The sequence below is a fragment of the Malaya genurostris genome, chromosome 2 (assembly GCF_030247185.1).
Source record: "Malaya genurostris strain Urasoe2022 chromosome 2, Malgen_1.1, whole genome shotgun sequence".
NCBI classification, from domain to species: domain Eukaryota; kingdom Metazoa; phylum Arthropoda; class Insecta; order Diptera; family Culicidae; genus Malaya; species Malaya genurostris.
In genome coordinates this window covers 218184158-218202193 of record NC_080571.1, presented here as the reverse complement: position 1 = coordinate 218202193, position 18036 = coordinate 218184158, and the positions used below count along the sequence as shown (strand labels likewise).

The 18036-nt window shown below is 38.5% G+C and overlaps 1 protein-coding gene across 1 annotated transcript in view; it reads right to left on the bottom strand.

Annotated features, from left to right (window-relative positions):
- Nucleotides 1-18036, bottom strand: part of LOC131427585 (exportin-1) — a 35586-nt gene that overhangs the window by 6461 nt on the left and 11089 nt on the right. Inside the window, exons 3-7 of the mRNA XM_058590921.1 lie at nt 16400-17999; nt 16047-16336; nt 15886-15987; nt 4367-4744; nt 3959-4291 (exon numbers count right to left, since the gene is read on the bottom strand). Coding sequence (XP_058446904.1) covers nt 3959-4291; nt 4367-4744; nt 15886-15987; nt 16047-16336; nt 16400-17942 — 2646 coding nt within the window. The 5' untranslated portion in view covers nt 17943-17999. The remainder of the gene's footprint in view (nt 1-3958; nt 4292-4366; nt 4745-15885; nt 15988-16046; nt 16337-16399; nt 18000-18036) is intronic.

Here is an 18036-nt window from a genome sequence, read left to right as displayed (position 1 = left end):
TAATTTTCATTTGACATAATTTCAATTGTCCATATTTTCTTTTGATTCGTTTTATTCTGGGAGTAATTTAAAAGGTTGAAATACATAACGGCCTGAAACACTTGGATTATAGGTTTTCCGATTAGTGATTGGACGACTCGGACTGCGTTACCTCGGCGGCTTGGCGCCGCCGAGGTTGCCTTGTCCTCGTTGTGGTATAAAACTAGACAATAAATACCAAAGGCGGCTTCGCCGCCTTGCGGTTTTTTAATGCGAGGCCAAGGGATAGCTCCTAGCTTTGAATAGATCTGGCAAACGAGTGGATTACAGGTTTGTGTGCGGCGGCCGCCGCTTCCGAGCCTCCCTGACTTCGTTTATGTGGCTGCGCCACATTGATAGACACATAACAAAGATATTCACTTTAAAATCGAGAGTAAGAATCGAGCACTAATCGGAAATACTCCCAGAATAAATAGAATATCTAAAGAGAATATGCACAATTGAGATTATGCCAGATGAAATTTATGCCAAACAACAGTTATGCCAAATGAAACAGTATGTCTTTTTATTTTATGTCAAAAGACATTATGCCAAACAAATTTATGCCAATCAAAAGTTATGCCAGTCAAATTTATGCTAAACAAATTTATGCCAAATAAAATTCGGCCAAATAACGTACACCCGTATTTTGACACAACTGTTGCACTTTGATCGACGACGAAAAAAATGCAGCCTTCCGGTCATCGTTTGCTTTCTATTGTGCCTAGACGTAAAAAATTAAAAGACAAAGATTCTAGTTAGTGTTTGTAAACAAGTTCCCGGAGAAGGTTATAATTTGCTAATTTGTTGTCTATTGCGATTGTGGCCTGAAAAAGGAACCAATCGTCACATCTTCGACGCTGACTTGGGATTTACATCGAAGAATGCCTGAAAAAGTGTGCATATATGCGAAGTCATCTTATGGCTTAATTTGGTCAGCTGCCACTACTTCAAGGTGGTGAGTGATGTACTTGTTAAAAACATATATTTTGGTAATAGGTTGATGTCAGTGAAATGCTTAGGAATAAGGCCATGTTGAGTATCGCCGATATTTTGCTGACAGTGGTATAAAATCGAAGTCAATACAACCTTTTCAAACAATTTGAGAACTGCACTAAGAGGTGTAATGTCACGGTACCAGTTTCCATCTTTTAAGTCCTCTTTCTTGTACACTGGGAACATAAGTTTGGAAACACTTCTTTAGAAACTGACATTTGACTAGTCAACAAAAGGGAGCGATTACCGTTACCGAGCAATATTTGCCTTGAACGAATCGCGATGTTTGGGGTTTATAACAAGATCTGACATCCACTCCCTGAAGTCCATATATTGCTCACAAATTTGCTAGTCTCGAGTATTGCTTCGATAGAATCGTTGCAACGAATACTTATTTATTTTGCCCTTCGTCGGCTGCCATGGACCAATCCTCAGCAGATACCATGCGATGAAAATAGGTTTCTCCTGATTACACTCGATACACTGCCTGTGCAACGTATAACATACCACGCTTTGTTAATTTCCGATGCGTTAAGCTTTCTCATAGCTTATGGAGCATTGGGGCCGTTTTTTGAGCAATGCTTAATTCAATTGCATCATTGGGAGACGGATATAGCGTGATGGGTGAGTCGATGCCTTTTTACGCATCCCACTTGGGTTCGATTCCCAATCCCACATATAATTTTTTCTGACCCGAAAGGGCAAATAATTTTAAGGTTAAAACCTCTACAATCGAAACAGAAAAATAAATTCATCATTTACTTTTGTACAGTTCGTAAGACAAGACGTCTTTTGATTCCAACAATTGTACAGAATCTTCTACTTTCCGAAGCGATTTGATTTTGCAGTTGATGTCGATGGTTGGTTGAGGTCAAGTCACGATTTTCTGCGCCTAGATTCTCAAAATAAATCCCTATTTCATCTTTCGTCACAATCCGGTTTAAAAAATCATTTGTTTCAGCCTAGAAAGCAAAAATTCACTCATCGTTTTTCGCTGTCTATCATTCAGCTCATGAGGAACCCATTTTCCTACCTTCTGGGTCTTTCTTATGTCATGGAAGGGATCAGAAATGGTTTGACGACTAACGTTTAACCTCTCCGCCATTTGCTTTTGAGTGTAGATACTGTCTACGTTCAACATTTTTTCAATTCGATCTCACCAATACGTTCTTTGTCTTTAACGCTGAGATCCCAACTTTTGAATCGTTCAAAAAAATGTTCGCAAGTCGCGATCGATAGAGCATATTCCCCGAACTTCAACATGAATTCGATAGGATTCAGCACGGAACTGTGCCGGCACTGAGCCGGATTGAATCGTTTCAATAGACATTTAGCGAAATTAGAAAAGGTTAGCAGGAATTGTGCTGAATTAAGGACTATTCACATATATCCGGTCCGGTTCAGTGCCGGCACGACACCGTGCACGGATACTGATATTATTTCATTTGTTTTTCATGGGCGCATTCACACCTATCCGGCACCGTACCGTTTCAGTGCAGCTCGCCGTCTGTGTAGCGTCCGTCCGGCAAACACAAATTCGTCGTCACCGATATTTTTTTATTTTCACTGAAGTCGGAAATAAAACGGAAGGGTTCCGACAAAAAAAGAACGCTGACGGCACACTGTAGGCACTTTCACTGAACCGTCACGGAACTGAAATGTGTGAAATGTGTCCTTTAGGGGGCTTAGGAAAGTTTAGGAAGGAATGTGCAAGATTGGGTGAAATGATTTCGGATTAGTTGAGTTTCGACATTTACACGAATCTCATAACCCAGTTTCCACAACTTCAACCTTTCGGCTGAGTGTGGTGAACATTAGGTGGGACAAGGTTGTATAAAAAGGTTTCGCGCACAGGGTTTAAATATAGTATTGGATTTAGTATGTGGGAACTGACATTTTACAAAAAAAAAAAACTCTAGAAATCAGTGCATGTGTTATTTTCGTAGGTAATTCAATAAGGAGAATATCTTTGAAGAATGCAAAACAATCCGATATTTATTTGTAGAAAAAGTTATTAAAGGAAACCCGACACAAGGTTCGAACAATGGTTCATTCCTTAATATATCAATCACCGATGCTGCTAGTAATATGATTTGACTTTCTTTTAATTGTGCTAGAACGGTTGATCTGAGTTGTTTGATGTCTTCACGATATTTACTCAACACTACTCAAAACACAAGACATAAGACATAAACATAAGACACATTTTACATTAGTAAAACATAGAACAATGCTTTCCCAAACACCAAAAACCGAAAAATTTGAGTTGATGAATTGTCTAACTTTCTAAGAAGTCGAGTAAGCATTATTAAAAATAAGAGAAAATCTTCGGGAAGAAGCAAAAGTAAAACCAGTATATGAAAATAAAGCAACACATAATAGAAAGTAACGATAGGTTGATATGCAGTGAGAAGTAATCGCGTGCAAGGATGTAGAGCAAAACAAATCACATTTTTATAAACAAGAATTGTTATTTTATCTTCCCAAGTGTTGAAGTACCATAGATCATTCGGTTAAAAACATGTATCCGCAAAAAAACGAACATTCAAATCTGTATCTAGATCATTAAGCTCACACCTTTGATCAACCAATATTCATCAACACACAGTAGAAACGAGGACATCCGAGAAATCGAAATTCAGCACACCAATATCCATACATGATCACTCATTCCAAGCTCACCAGTTCAATCGACATGATCACAGAACAACACCATGCAAGGCATACGATTTCCGACACTTGACTCGCTATCAAATCGCTTCATCCTTGGTCTCACATATTCAGTATCCCGACATTTCGACGCACATACGTACACATCCTGTGGACCAAATAAAGATAATAAATCTATTCATCTTCTTCGCTGGTATATCATGTTCAAGTATCATCAACAACTCAAACCAACACAACAAGTAACAAGCAAAAAAACATGTGATATCAGACATACCTGCATCAGAATATTCAATCCAGTGTCGGCAACGTTGCGCATTGTATGTTTGAATGCCCACACTATAGAGTCAAAAACAAGCTTGAACTGATTCGGCGGAATGCTCAGGAACGCCTTGAAGCAGTGCGTATTCACGGCTTGCAGCAGTTCGTAGAAGTTGGTTCGGTGCTGCGGGTAGTCTTCGAAGTTTTTATTGATCATATCCAGCGTACAGTCAAACACAGCATCGAATATTTTCGGTATCTCAGGTGTGATGACCGACTGCAGTTTATTCACGATCGATGCCATCGTACTCAACACCAGAGGTTCGCGGGCATTTGGAACCTTAGTGCGCTGTAGACAGAGAAAAAAAATAACATAAAATTAATTATGTTCATGGCCGATGATACCAATACCAATCTAACGTACCTGATAATCAAATAATACCGTCTCCAGAAGCGGTGGAATGAAGTTTTCCATTACCATTTGGGAATCATTCGATTTCGATACCCACTCGGATATGAGCGAGAGGGTTTCCTTCTTGACAACATGCATCGCTTTGATCAGCGGCTGGTTATTGATGGCAAGTCCGTTAATGGAAATGGCCTGTGTAATGTTTTCCGACATGATCTTGTACACGTTCAGCATATCGAGATATATGCGACCGAGCTGCGATACGTAGGCGTGACCGAGAGCCTTGCAGGCTCGCACGTTTGTCTTCAAAATGCTGCCGAGCTGCCTGACAGCAGCCATATCCTTCAGGATGTCGACATTTTTCGTGGCTTGCGAGATGATTTCATCCCAAACCTAGTGGAGGAAAAGTAAATGTGTATTAGTTTATGGGAAAAGATTATCTGAAAATATTCTCGACGTAAATTGAGTTGAACGTAAAAATAACGTGGTTATACTCTTTATGTTTTTATAGTTTTAGATTCCTGATTGGAAAAACTTATTGAAATCCATAAAATTGTCTGTTACGGTATGCTCTCTTGAAATGTTCAATACTTAACAATGATAAATAAATAATGCATCGATTGATTGAGCGATCGTTTAACTAAACGGAAATGTAGGAATTTTTCAAAAACTGTACATAGTACAGGTGAAATATGTCCGGTTAGGGTGTGTCATAGGCGTGAGGTACGCGATGTTATATTATAGTCTCAAACACTAATGCAACAATTTTTTTTGTTGGTCGAGTAAAAGCTTACAATCAACATACAATCCAAAAAACGATTTATTTTGAGCCTTGTAAAATTGTATAGCCGCCTTGAAGTTGTTTTTATCTAAGTTTCCGTATCATCAGTATCTATCAAAAAAACCGGACTGGAAAAATACTGACGAATGAAACAGCAGAAATTAAAATTTTAAACGCATTTTTCTGAAAGCCAATTTTTCGAAGTCCGTGAACACGATCTTGCAAAATCTACTGAGCCGATTCTTTTCAAACTTGAAGCATACTTTCTTGGCATAAAAAACCTTTCCCTTACGTTTTTTTAAATTTTTTTCATTTTCATATTATGATAGTTTTTCACCTCAAAATTGGCGGGAAATCTAGCGTAAGATCGCAAAATTTGCTTAAATATGCCACGAACTGCTAAAAAAATGAAAATAATAACTTGAGAACGACGGAGGAGGAACATTTTTGATTTCAGAGAATTCTACGCCGAGTTATCGTGTTCACCGCGCAACGTGATTCTCCTTATTTTCCAATATTAGTATACGGAAATTTAACTAAATATTTTTTAAATGATGCTTTATAATATAAAAAATTTGCTTAAGCTGTTTCTCCGTAAAAAATTACAAAAAGTGTTTTTTGATTCTAATTATCCCTTACTCCCCCCTTAATAAATCAACATATTTGAATTAATCTTTCACAGATTACATATAATACAATAAACTTGAACTTATTGTATGAAAATAACGAAAAGTAATATTTTTCCATAATTATATCAAACCATTTTTGGCAAACGATTGGTTTTTTTTCGATGGTTGGGGCCAGGCTTCCCAAATGTACCGCCGCGCGACATTACTATTGAGGCTGTCATGCTACTCTTTCCATGACAGCCTTGTGATAGGTTTCATCACGACAGCCCTTAGACAAATAGTTCAGCACAGCCAACGTTGCCGTCATTCAATTCGTTCGACAGTTCATTCCATCTCAAGACATTTTGTCGTGGTCCACGACAGCCGAAGAAGCATGAAGTTCTCGTTATTGCGACAGTAAACTTCGGGTATCAGTCACTGCGTTGTTTCTGTCGAGAGCAAAATATTACTCTCCCTTGACCAGGTCTGCAACAGTATATATTTCTCTAGGTTTGATATGACGATTCGAGGCAAGCATGTGGGTTTTTAGTTTTACCTTTGGTGATTGCTTTGCGCAGCGGTTGATCATTGCGCATAGCAATCACCGTTGTTAGGGCATTGATAACAATATAATTGATAATTAATAATATACGAAACTACTAATACGAAAAGGATTGAAGAACGTACTTTGGTTTTAATGAAAGTTAATTTTTATATTTTGGTCGATCTTCTATGAATCGATCGATTGATCAATGAAATTGCATAGAAAGAAAAGTTAGTTTTCAAGAAATTTTATTCATAATTAAAGAGCAATGTATTTCAACAGCTGAGACAGTTCGGCATGCTCGTTTCAGGCAGTTTACGTTCGGTATGTGGGCTGTAACATTCATAGTGGATGCGCGTACTGATGTGCGTGAAGCATTATTTTTATCCTCTTTATCACTTCCTTCAGGATAGTAAAGGCGCGATCGTTCCTTATACAAGAGTGTATAAGCCAATTGAATCAGATTTTAGATTTATATGTAAACGGTAAATAAATGTTCGTGGCGAAAGATATATTCAAATCAAAGATTCCGTGTTCGATACTCGTTAGCGTGATTCTGAATAGCCTTCGACTTTACAGTCGACTTATAAGTCTACGGGACTATTGCATGGCCAGTGCTGCAATACTACGGGTCCTTTCAAGTCAGGACTGAAACATACAAAACCTGGGTCGTTAAGTTCGTTATATGTACATTGAACCACCAATCGAATAAAAACCTTGAGTGCAAAATTTGGAGTCGGAATTTGCAAGGCAAAAATCATTTAGAAACATCTTATTTTCAGGTACCGTACAACAAAACTTTGAATGCAAAATCTGAATGAAAAATTCCGGTTCTTCCAAAAAACATGTTTCCAAGCGTGGAATGCAGCATGGTTGCCCGTAACAGATTCGAATGTTTATTTCGTTTTATTTAGAAAAAAAAGTTTTAATTCCCCAAGTTATGTAATAATGTCTTTCTTGAGTATTATAACCTCTATGTGCTTTTACGCTCAATCCAATTTTCGAAATGTAGATGTTGCAATTACGAGCCGCACGCAGAAGAAGATGCGGTGCATTGAAATTTCAAACAGCACATCCAGTTTATATGCGCTTGCTACAATTCTCGTACACATTTTTGGTTTTCTGTTTGAGTCGGCTCTCACGCCGCTCTCATTTCCGGAACTTCCAGGGCGAACATGGGATCGGAAAAGGAAAGTTATTCGTGAATACCAAAGCTAACTATTGAATTTAATTCGGATCCGACTTCCACAGTCACAAGTCTAATAATGTCGAAAAATTTCTAAAGTATAATAGGCTAAGTAGCTTGTGTCCGCATTTAAAAAAACATCAAACGTTTGGAACTATAAATATTGTAACTAAATAGTGAAACATTCTGAGAGCCGAGTTCATTGCACATATTTAACAGTTTTCTTTCTGAAAAGAAATTATGTTCTGAAAAATGTAGGTGTAAATCCCCGGTGAACGACCACAATGAAGTTTGAAACTCATTGTTTTAGTTATCCTAGGAGAAACAGAATTTAAGAGCAGTATATGACACGAATTTGTCTGTCATTTATTTAAAATTCGAAAATTAAATTTTTAAATTCCCAGTTTTGGTACCGATCATCCCTTAATTTCGAAACAAGAAGTTAGATATGGATGAAACTAAATGGAGCCACAAAACCCAGAGTTTGGGTAAGTCGGTCAATGTGCCCATACACACACATACAAGCATACTACTACCAGGGCCGCTTTTACAAAGGGATAGTGGGGGCACGTGCCGCCGGACCCACAGTCTTAGGAGGTCCTTGACGGAACCCACAGAGTAAAACAATAGTAATTAAGTTAGTAGTTAGTTGAGGCACACATATCAATCGTTCCCCTGGGCTCATTATTACGTTAAAAGTTCAATGAAGTGAGTCGAATGGTACATAACACATGTCTTTCGAGGCCATTCAAAATTCGGGTTTCAGAGTGACTACATCAGTCTCATCTGAAATACCTCATAATTCAAAGATTTTAATTAAATGATTTGCGATTTGAAAATATCTTCTGAACTTTTCTTCTCGATCCATTCAAGAAACAAAAATTCTTAATGTGCACCATCAGAAAAAAACACATAAACAACCATCTGTTGAACTACTTTTTATCTGAGGGCTTCCCCACTCAACTTCATGGTTGCGGACCCTGTATTTGTGTAGATGGTACTAAAAGATCTATCACCTCAACGAAAAAGAGCTCAATTACAAGGTCCTGGGAGTACATAGAAACTTGCAATGATAGCAAAGGGAAAGTCAATTTAAGCCGCAATGAAGCTATATTAATAGGCACTGAATTCCATAAAAAAAACTTATAAACTTATTTTTATAGTTTTGTGATATTTATGAAAACAAAAAAGGTTTATTGAAGATCGGTTCTCAAAGGTAGTAACAAATTAAGAACTCAACGTTTTCATATTCTCATTCCTTCAACTGCTGGCAAAACCTATGTGAATGTTAAATGAACAACTAAATTTAAATAAATTTAAGCTATTAGTTGATTGATTTTGTTTTAGGCTTTGTTAAGACGTAAAGCCGCCTTGAGCTAGTTTTAACATGATCAGTATCTAACGGGGAAACAGATTGGAAAACCGACATGTGAACACAATGATGTAATGAAAACCGCGAAAATGTTACCGCAGAGACGGGACTCGAACCCGTAGCTAACTCCTAACCGGGGAAATTGTTTTACCAATTAAACTACCCTGCATATGAAAACACATGAAGAGAAAGTCCAATTGATTGGACGAAACTAAGCATGCTTCGCTCTACTTAGCCACTACGGTATTCACTTACAGTCCCGTATCGACGGAAACAAATTCAACAGAAACACATACAATGATCACGAGTCTATTTCTACCCATCTGCTCTTGCCGCACGATACTGATTTGAGACTTTTGTTTTTGTCTATTTCGCTATCTACGGGATAACACACGATAGTTTCATCCATCGATTTAATGGATCTCCACTAGTGTGTGGTAGCAGCAGTGACGATTGTGTGATCTCAAACACAATGGTAAAGGTAGACAAACCTTTTATTGTCCTTCAACCGCGAAAATGTCTCTGCGGTAACATTTTCGCGGTTTTCATTACATCATTGTGTTCACATGTCGGTTTTCCAATCTGTTTCCCCGTTAGATACTGATCATGTTAAAACTAGCTCAAGGCGGCTTTACGTCTTAACAAAGCCTAAAACAAAATCGTTGAAGGACAATAAAAGGTTTGTCTACCTTTACCATTGTGTTTGAGATCACACAATCGTCACTGCTGCTACCACACACTAGTGGAGATCCATTAAATCGATGGATGAAACTATCGTGTGTTATCCCGTAGATAGCGAAATAGACAAAAACAAAAGTCTCAAATCAGTATCGTGCGGCAAGAGCAGATGGGTAGAAATAGACTCGTGATCATTGTATGTGTTTCTGTTGAATTTGTTTCCGTCGATACGGGACTGTAAGTGAATACCGTAGTGGCTAAGTAGAGCGAAGCATGCTTAGTTTCGTCCAATCAATTGGACTTTCTCTTCATGTGTTTTCATATGCAGGGTAGTTTAATTGGTAAAACAATTTCCCCGGTTAGGAGTTAGCTACGGGTTCGAGTCCCGTCTCTGCGGTAACATTTTCGCGGTTTTCATTACATCATTGTGTTCACATGTCGGTTTTCCAATCTGTTTCCCCGTTAGATACTGATCATGTTAATATTAGTTGATTGATTCTTATGTGAAAAAGAACAATTGAGAATTCTAAATTTGTAACAAAGTTTGGGGTAAACCAAAAAATTTGATGCTTTTGGGAAACCTAATGATTGCATTATATTTTTTTTAAACACTTTTATCGAAAATCTGAAAGCACTTGGTCACATATAAACATAAAAGTGGTCTTTTCAATTTTATGGTCGAAAACTATTCAAAGTGCACCAAACACTTTATTTTCGTTGAGAGTATCATATTCTATAATTTCAACGAAATCGGTGTGGCACGGGTACCAAAGTGTGCCGACAATTGGTGGAGTAACGTTAAATACACTAAATAATTAAATAGTTGTGAAAAGTAGCTACGATTCGATCGAAAAATCAAAACGTCATTATTCAGAATAAGGGTGCATAAGACATTTTTGGAGTATTATTAATGAATGGAAGTGTATCTGTTTCTTTAGGAATAAGAAGGAAGCACTAAGTATCAATACTTTAGAAATTCAGATATATGAGCCGTTACACAAAACTCAGTGTTTATCTTGTAATATTCGTTAGTTATTAAAATTCATTGCCTTCGCTGACAGTATCTATAAATCTAAAACAATTTCTATATTTCACAATGGTAATGTGTTATAATGAAACCCTAATGTTTTCTGCAAAGGTAATCCCAACAACGCAATCGTATGTACTAGTACCGTTTCATTGAGGCAATCGAAATAGTGCGAGCGCACTATGAACCACAGCTCGTCTCCCGAAACAGCCGGTTTATTACTTCAAGAGACATTGATGAGACAGCCGGCTCGCGACAGCCCTTCGTAACAGTAATTCCCTAAAAATCAAAGGATGTCTTCGATTTTCAAAGGCTGTCGCCGTAACAGTTCATGCGAAAGAGCGAACATAAAGAAACAGGATACAAACAGCCCGTTCGGTTTGACTACTCTCCGGATAGAATAATCTCATCAATCTGGCGAGTACAAACTGTCTCAGTGACAGCATTCATTTAGGTATGCGAGCGCTGTTGCCATTACAGTTCGGCATATGCTTCACACATATTGTAGACTGGGCTTTCGACTTTGCGCTCAGACAGTTCATGCTATCTCGTGGCGGATGTCATTGAAAAGCAGTACTGCTGGGAAGCCTGGTTGGGGCCTTTGCAAAACATAGAAAAAAATATCATGTGAAAGTCCGTATCCACAAATTTTTAACGGATTTCGATTATGAAATGTTTTATTATATTGTGATGTTTTTCCAATTAATCAAAGGTCCAAAACATTGAACAAAATCAATTATTTTCTAAATATTTATAAAATAATTATGGAAAAAACATTTTAATCGTAATTTTTATACAATAAATTTAAGTTTATTATACTATCTGTGAAAGTTTCATTCATATATGTTTATTTGTTAAAGAGTAGTATGATTCTGTTGAAAAAGTGTCGAAAAATTTCATATTACAATAAATTTCAAAGGGGGGACGGGTATAGCGTGATGGGATAGTCGATGCCTTTCACGCAGCCCACTTGGGTTCGATTCCCAACCCCGCACATAGGGTCAGAAAGATTTTCTGGTCCGAAGAGGCGAATGACCTAAGATGTTAAAGCCTCTATAATTGAAACAAAAAAAAAAATAAATAAATAAATTTCAAAAGAATATTTTTTTCAATGTTTCTTTAGAAACTCGTTTTCATGATCAAATAGAACCAAATTATCAACACTTGAACAAAAAATTAAATAATCATTTATTTTCTGGGCGATTTTATAGTGATGCGATGTGTGCAGTGTTCTCTGACGGAATGGATTTCTCGTTAGAGACTGATAAAAACTTGAAAATAAAACATGAAAACTGCAAGGGACAGTCCTATGGGGTTGCTCATTTTGTCGTGTTCCATAGACAGTAGACACTTATATGTCTATGAGAATTTTTTTCGGAAATATTTATTTGAGAATTTTGGATGTCCTGAAAAAGACCTTTTAGTTACGATGAAGCAGCAAAATTTCGATGAAAATGTTTTTCGTCTGGAGCGAACGGCGTACAAAACAAATCCTCAAACGTTTCCGTTATTGATGTGCATAGCTACTTCCTCAACGGACGGTATTACCGAATTGCACAATGTGCAAACTGATTCTTGTTTTGTGAAGGGGACTTTTTTAAACGTTGTATCTTGAGCGAGGCGAGATGAAATAAACCCGCATAAAATCCAATTGCTGATGTGCACAGTAACCTTCTCTACGGCATTATAAAATCGAACAGAGTGCAAGTCGATTCGATACTGATTCTTGTTTTGTCGTATGTTCGAGCCCCGACCTGGAAGGATTCTCAGTGTCAGTAGGATCCACAGTACTAGCCATGCAATGATTCTGTACATTAAGAATCGGCTGCGAAGTCTGTTGAAATAGAAAGGCCAAATTCCACAAAAGGAATGTGATGCCAAGACTTTGACTTTGCTTGGTCCAAGTTGTAGCAGTATTTTCATATGTCATAGAAAGTTCTATCTGGAAATACCAGGTGGTGCCTATCAAAAATTCGTGAATTTTGAATGGAAATACATGTTCTTTGTAAGTAATAGGATCAAAATACGTTTTTCAAAGTAGCTGCCCTCGAAAACCATGCATTTTTCCCATCTTTCCAAAAACTCACGTATGGCACATCGAACGCTCATTTCATAAACGAGTCAGTCAATCTATAACTATTGAAGTGGCACCCGGCGAACGACCAAAATCGTTAAAGCCGGGGTAAAATATATGATATAACAAAAACTATTGAAGTGTAAAGAAAATAATCAGCAGGAGCCAAATCCGGAGTATGGGGTGTGGGGTATAAATTTCCATCTGAGCTCAAAAATATTTTTTTAAACAGCTTTCGTTGTATGCCCTCGGCCCTATCGTACTGCAAGATAATTTTCTCATGTCTGGTAGAGCATTTTGGTCATTGTCCGAACAATACTTAATTAATTTTCATCGTTTTCTGTTGGTATCGATCAGTATTTACAATTTCCCCTGGCTTAGGGGAACCTCGCAGTTTAAGACATATTTTACGATTCCACAGAAACAGCCATGTATTTCTAAGCTTGGGATTTTCAAAATAAATCCATTTCCGCATCTTTCGTCACGATCCGGTTCAGAATATCCTTTGTATTAATCTAGAAAATTAAATATCACCGTTTTTCCCGTTTCCTACTGCCTATCATTCTGCTCATGAGGAACCCATTTTCCCACCTTTTGAATCTTTCTCATGTCATATGTAGACGATCAGAAATGGCTTGACGATTAACGTTCAACCTCTCCGCCATTTGTATTTTAGATTTTGTATTGCCTTTGTTCAACAACTGGGTGTTTTTTGTGTTTCACATTAAATCCGCACTTTTAATTGTTCAAACCAAAATTGACATGTCGCGACCGATAGAGCATGTTTGCCGTAAGCTTCAACAAGAATTCTATGAGATTCAGCAGCAGTTTTTTTTAACAAAGTAATGAATCAACAATTTCCACAAATGTACTTTAATTGGTTCAAATTTACATAATGTTTGATACTGTAATAGTCGTTTGGCATAACGCCATTTTACATTGAACCATTTTTGTTTATTGTATTGTAAAATCAACAAGCACAATGTGGTCCGAATGATAATTTTTAAGCAGTTGAAGTCTTGGCATTACCTTCCTTTTGTGGAATTCGACCTTTCTGTTTCAACAGACTTCGCAGCCGAATCTTAGCGTTCAAAATCATTGCGCGGCTGATACTACAATCCTACTAACACTAAGAATCCTTCTAGGTTGGGGCTCGAACATACGACAACTGGCTTGTAAGACAAGCGCCCTAAGCATTGAACCGCCAACCTGCCAATCAACATGGCCCTCTCCGGAAACTTACCGGCAAACAAGAGTTCGAATCTCTCCGGCACATCCCCGTGTATTCCGCCCAAAACACGGTCGTTCAAGGGCCTTGCACGCGTTCTATATTCACAGAATATATTTATTTATTTATTGTAAAAAAAAAGTCACATCGTAGTCCTGCTAATGCTAATTTCTAGTACTAAGAAAAAAGTTAGCTTTTGTTGCCACGGCTCGTCAATTGGCCGCCTAGATCGTGTGATTTAACGCCTTTAAACTATTTGTTTTGGGACCATGTTAAGGCTTATGTCTACAAGAATAAACCAGCAACGATTTACGCACTGGAATCCAATATTGTAGTATTTATTCGTGTAATAAAAGTCGATATGTTGGAGAGAGTGTGCCATAATTGGCCTTGCGCATGGGCCAGCTAAAACGAAGCCTCAGCCAACATTTGCATGAAATCATTTTCAGCCATTAAATTATATTGATCGTTCTATCGATTCCAATAAAGATTTTATCAATTATCTAAAAAATGTTTTTTTAATCATATCCTATTATAGGATAATAGGTATAATACCTTTTAAAAATCACATTTTACTGACGAAACACTAGATAAACAGGAGAGATTCAAGCTTGTTCATCCGAAAACATTAACGTACGATCTTTTAGTACGATTTGACTAGCTGCCACTATTCCAAGGTGATTCTTAAGTGGTATGCAACCAACAAGATCGATATTGTCCCCAGGCTAAGGAATCCTTCGAATTGCCCGAAATTTAGACCAATCGGAAAATACTGTGCAAATTCTAAGCAATGACTTCAACAAAGCGGTGGAATAATCAAGTAACGGGAAGAAACGCGTTGGTGTCGTGTTTCAAAGTGCGGGCGACAGTGAGGAAGGTTCAAAATATGGTTCGAACAGGAGCAATGTAATTTTAAAATGAAGTTTTAAAAAAGTACTGTGAAGTAGCAACCATTAAGGGCTGAGGCCAGTGCGTTTTAGGGCGTTTTAGAGGGCTATTTTCACGCTTCAAATCTGATTTTCTCAGAAACGGTGACGAATATCAAAAAACCCAACTCACAATCTCTTAGAAAATTAGTTTAGATTATTCTGTGAAATTTTCAGAATGATTCATTGACATTAGCGGTCAGGAAAGTCTTTTTTCTGAAGGAAGAATTGCATAGCTGAAAATGTCGACTTTCAACTTGTTCCTTGAATATCTCGCCTTCAAAACCATCAAACAAAAATCTATTCTGACAATGTCTAGATAATTTAATTAAGATGCGATTAGTGCATAAAAACATATAAGTTCTCGCGATAAAAATGAAGTAAATGTTATTTTTGTGAAGGTAAATCGATTTCTGTGGCGGCGCCATTTTTTCTGCTCCAGTTTCTTGGTAACATAACGAAACATGAGAGAGAAATAAAATCGGCTCAGAAAGGCTGCCAAGCAAGCGGTAGCTTTATTGGATTTTATGTGATGTAGTCAAACTTGTAACCGAAAATATCAAAACTTTCTTGGCCACGCGGCCACATCGAGAGTCATTTTGCACATTTGCGAGAGAGCATGGAGAGAAATGTAATACGAACAGTGAGCCACGTGGTTATACGCGACCTACTGGCCTAAGCCTTTAATAGACATTTTAAATTTATCGAATCACAAATTAAAGGTTTTTTTGTGCATACCAAATGGTTCGAACTAGCCTTTAGAGATGCACATTCGATGGGAGTGATCTGGAAAATTACAATTTGTTTGGTCCTGCGCCAAGGTAGAAATGCAAACCACATAAACGGTAAGAACAAACTACAAGAACAAGACGGTTATATCCCGACAAACGCTACAACGTTTATCAAGTAAGTCGATTTACAATTAGCCGCAATGGAAGTCGGTATATTGTGCTTTGATAATCTTTGCTTGAATACGAGACCCATCCTAATAATTTTGTTAATATGAACTATTCGTACACGAAATATATACCATATTTTTATCGGTAGACTCTTTCCAGTAGTTTGAATTTAGTATTTTAAGAACAGATTTCAATGCATCAACTGACTCACCTGGTTCGGTAGCATCATATACTTTTCGATTAAAATATTCTGCTGAACTTGGTCGACTTGCGCAGAAATCATGTATCCGACGGCTTCGTAGAACGTATGAACCTGTAGAAGAAAATCGTCATTCACGTAAGAGAATCGAACAGCACAAACATATCAGCTACCTGCTGTGGCTGCAAGTCGCAGATGATCGTACTCATGGTTGCAAGAATCTCCTCGATGAATGTGCACGATTCATTTGGTTGCAACTGCACGAAGTGACGTCTGCATTTGAGGGCTATCTTTATGAACGTATCGCACGCCATATCTTGCACGCCATCGTGCGTTTCGTGCATAAACTCAAACAACTTATTTACAACGGTTTTCAAGAATTTCCAGTGGGCCCGCAGAAAACGTGGATATTGGCCAACCACATACATAATATTCGATGCGATGATTGCCTTGTTGTCTTTACCTGTACAATGGATTAATTTTCAATAACAGTCGCTGGACAGTCGCCAAAACCGGTTGAACTTACCCTTCTTGTGTTCACAGAGTCCGAGCAATTCCTTGATTACGGTAACCAGGAATCGTTTCTCGTCATCCTCGAAAAAGGCACCGGAGATAGACCCGATAGCCCAGCACAGTGTGTTCAGGTTTTTCCACGAGAACTCCGTGCCATTTACCTGATGACACAGCTTCTCCGTCATGATACGCTCGGTGTCGGCGTAATCCAGATGGGTCAGATAGACCAGCGTTTCGCGCATATTCTTGTACAAATTAATACTATTGGTGTCCTTCATGAACTCGCGCACCACTTCACCATTTTCATTCTCCACCACAAGTACCTCTTCGGGTTTGGCCATACGCGATATCATTATGTAGCGCACCTTAGAAAGTATCTTAGCGTAGAAAGTGCGACGCTGGCTTGAACTGTACGATTCCTTGTATAGCTCGGAAGCGAGACTATTCCAATATTCCAGACAGATCTTGAAAATCTCAACGTCCTCCACTTCAGAGATCATGACCAAGTAGCCGAGCGCTTTGAGCACTGTATCCATCGTCTCTCGCTTCTCTACCAGAGCGGAGTGTACTCGCAGGAAGGTGCACAAGAACATGGCTAAATTTTGTACAAAACATTGTTCGTCATCCGAGCCGTTCATATAAATCTGGTTCATGTTAGTGCAGGACGGGATCATGTTATCGAACTGTTCCATAGTCTGCTTGAACATAGCTACGAAAATGTGTCCGTAGTTGGCCAGCTGCAGACCGGCTATCTCCGAGAGACACTTCAGTGTAATGTTACGAAACATCGGTATCGTCAAGAAGCGGCAGACCAACATATCGATCAGCTTTGTCTCGAATATATATCCAAGAGGAATCCAATTAAGGAACTTCAATAATGTTTCCAACGTGGCCGATATAAGTGGAGCGTTCAAGGAATTTTCGAGCACGAACTGACACAGCTGGAACACTTGGGAGAACTCCGAGCACATCGTGTCTTTCAAATGCTTCGCCTTGGTTTGCGTGATCTGACCCGAACAGAAGTCGAACACTTCCTCACTCAACAACTTCAGGATGATCATGTTGTTTTGGCAGAGGGTTTCATTGGTCTTGGACGCTCCCACGATGTCACTGATAAACGTTTCCCAGTTGTTGGGCCATTCGCGTTTCAATATTTGTACCAAAATAATGTTAAGCTTGTTTAGATAGACTTTGTTAGCTTCCATTACGGCCGCGTCCTGGGAAGTTTTGATGATCAAACCGACCACGTACTTCTTGATGCCTTCGCACTGGTTTCGGGGCAAAATTTTCCAGCGAGTCTTGATAACCTCCTCCAGAATTTGCAAGGCGTAGAATTTAGTTTGCTGATTTTGCGAGAACTCAAGGATGCTGTCGACCCGGGTCCATGCATCCGGATGTTCCTTTAACGTGGTCAGTACGTTCTGTGCCAGCCTCAATTGTTCCCCTGTGCTATTGTACAGACACTCCACGACGCTATCCAACAGGCCGATATCCAACTTTTGCGAGAAATCCAACAGCTTGTTGGCTTCCTCCATACGAATCATCACCACTGACATTTTGTTTCGTTGTTACGCAAGTTGATTCCTCACACGCACTTGAACCTTCGTTACAAACTAGACGGTAGGCATAAAATAATTGGATTACAATCAG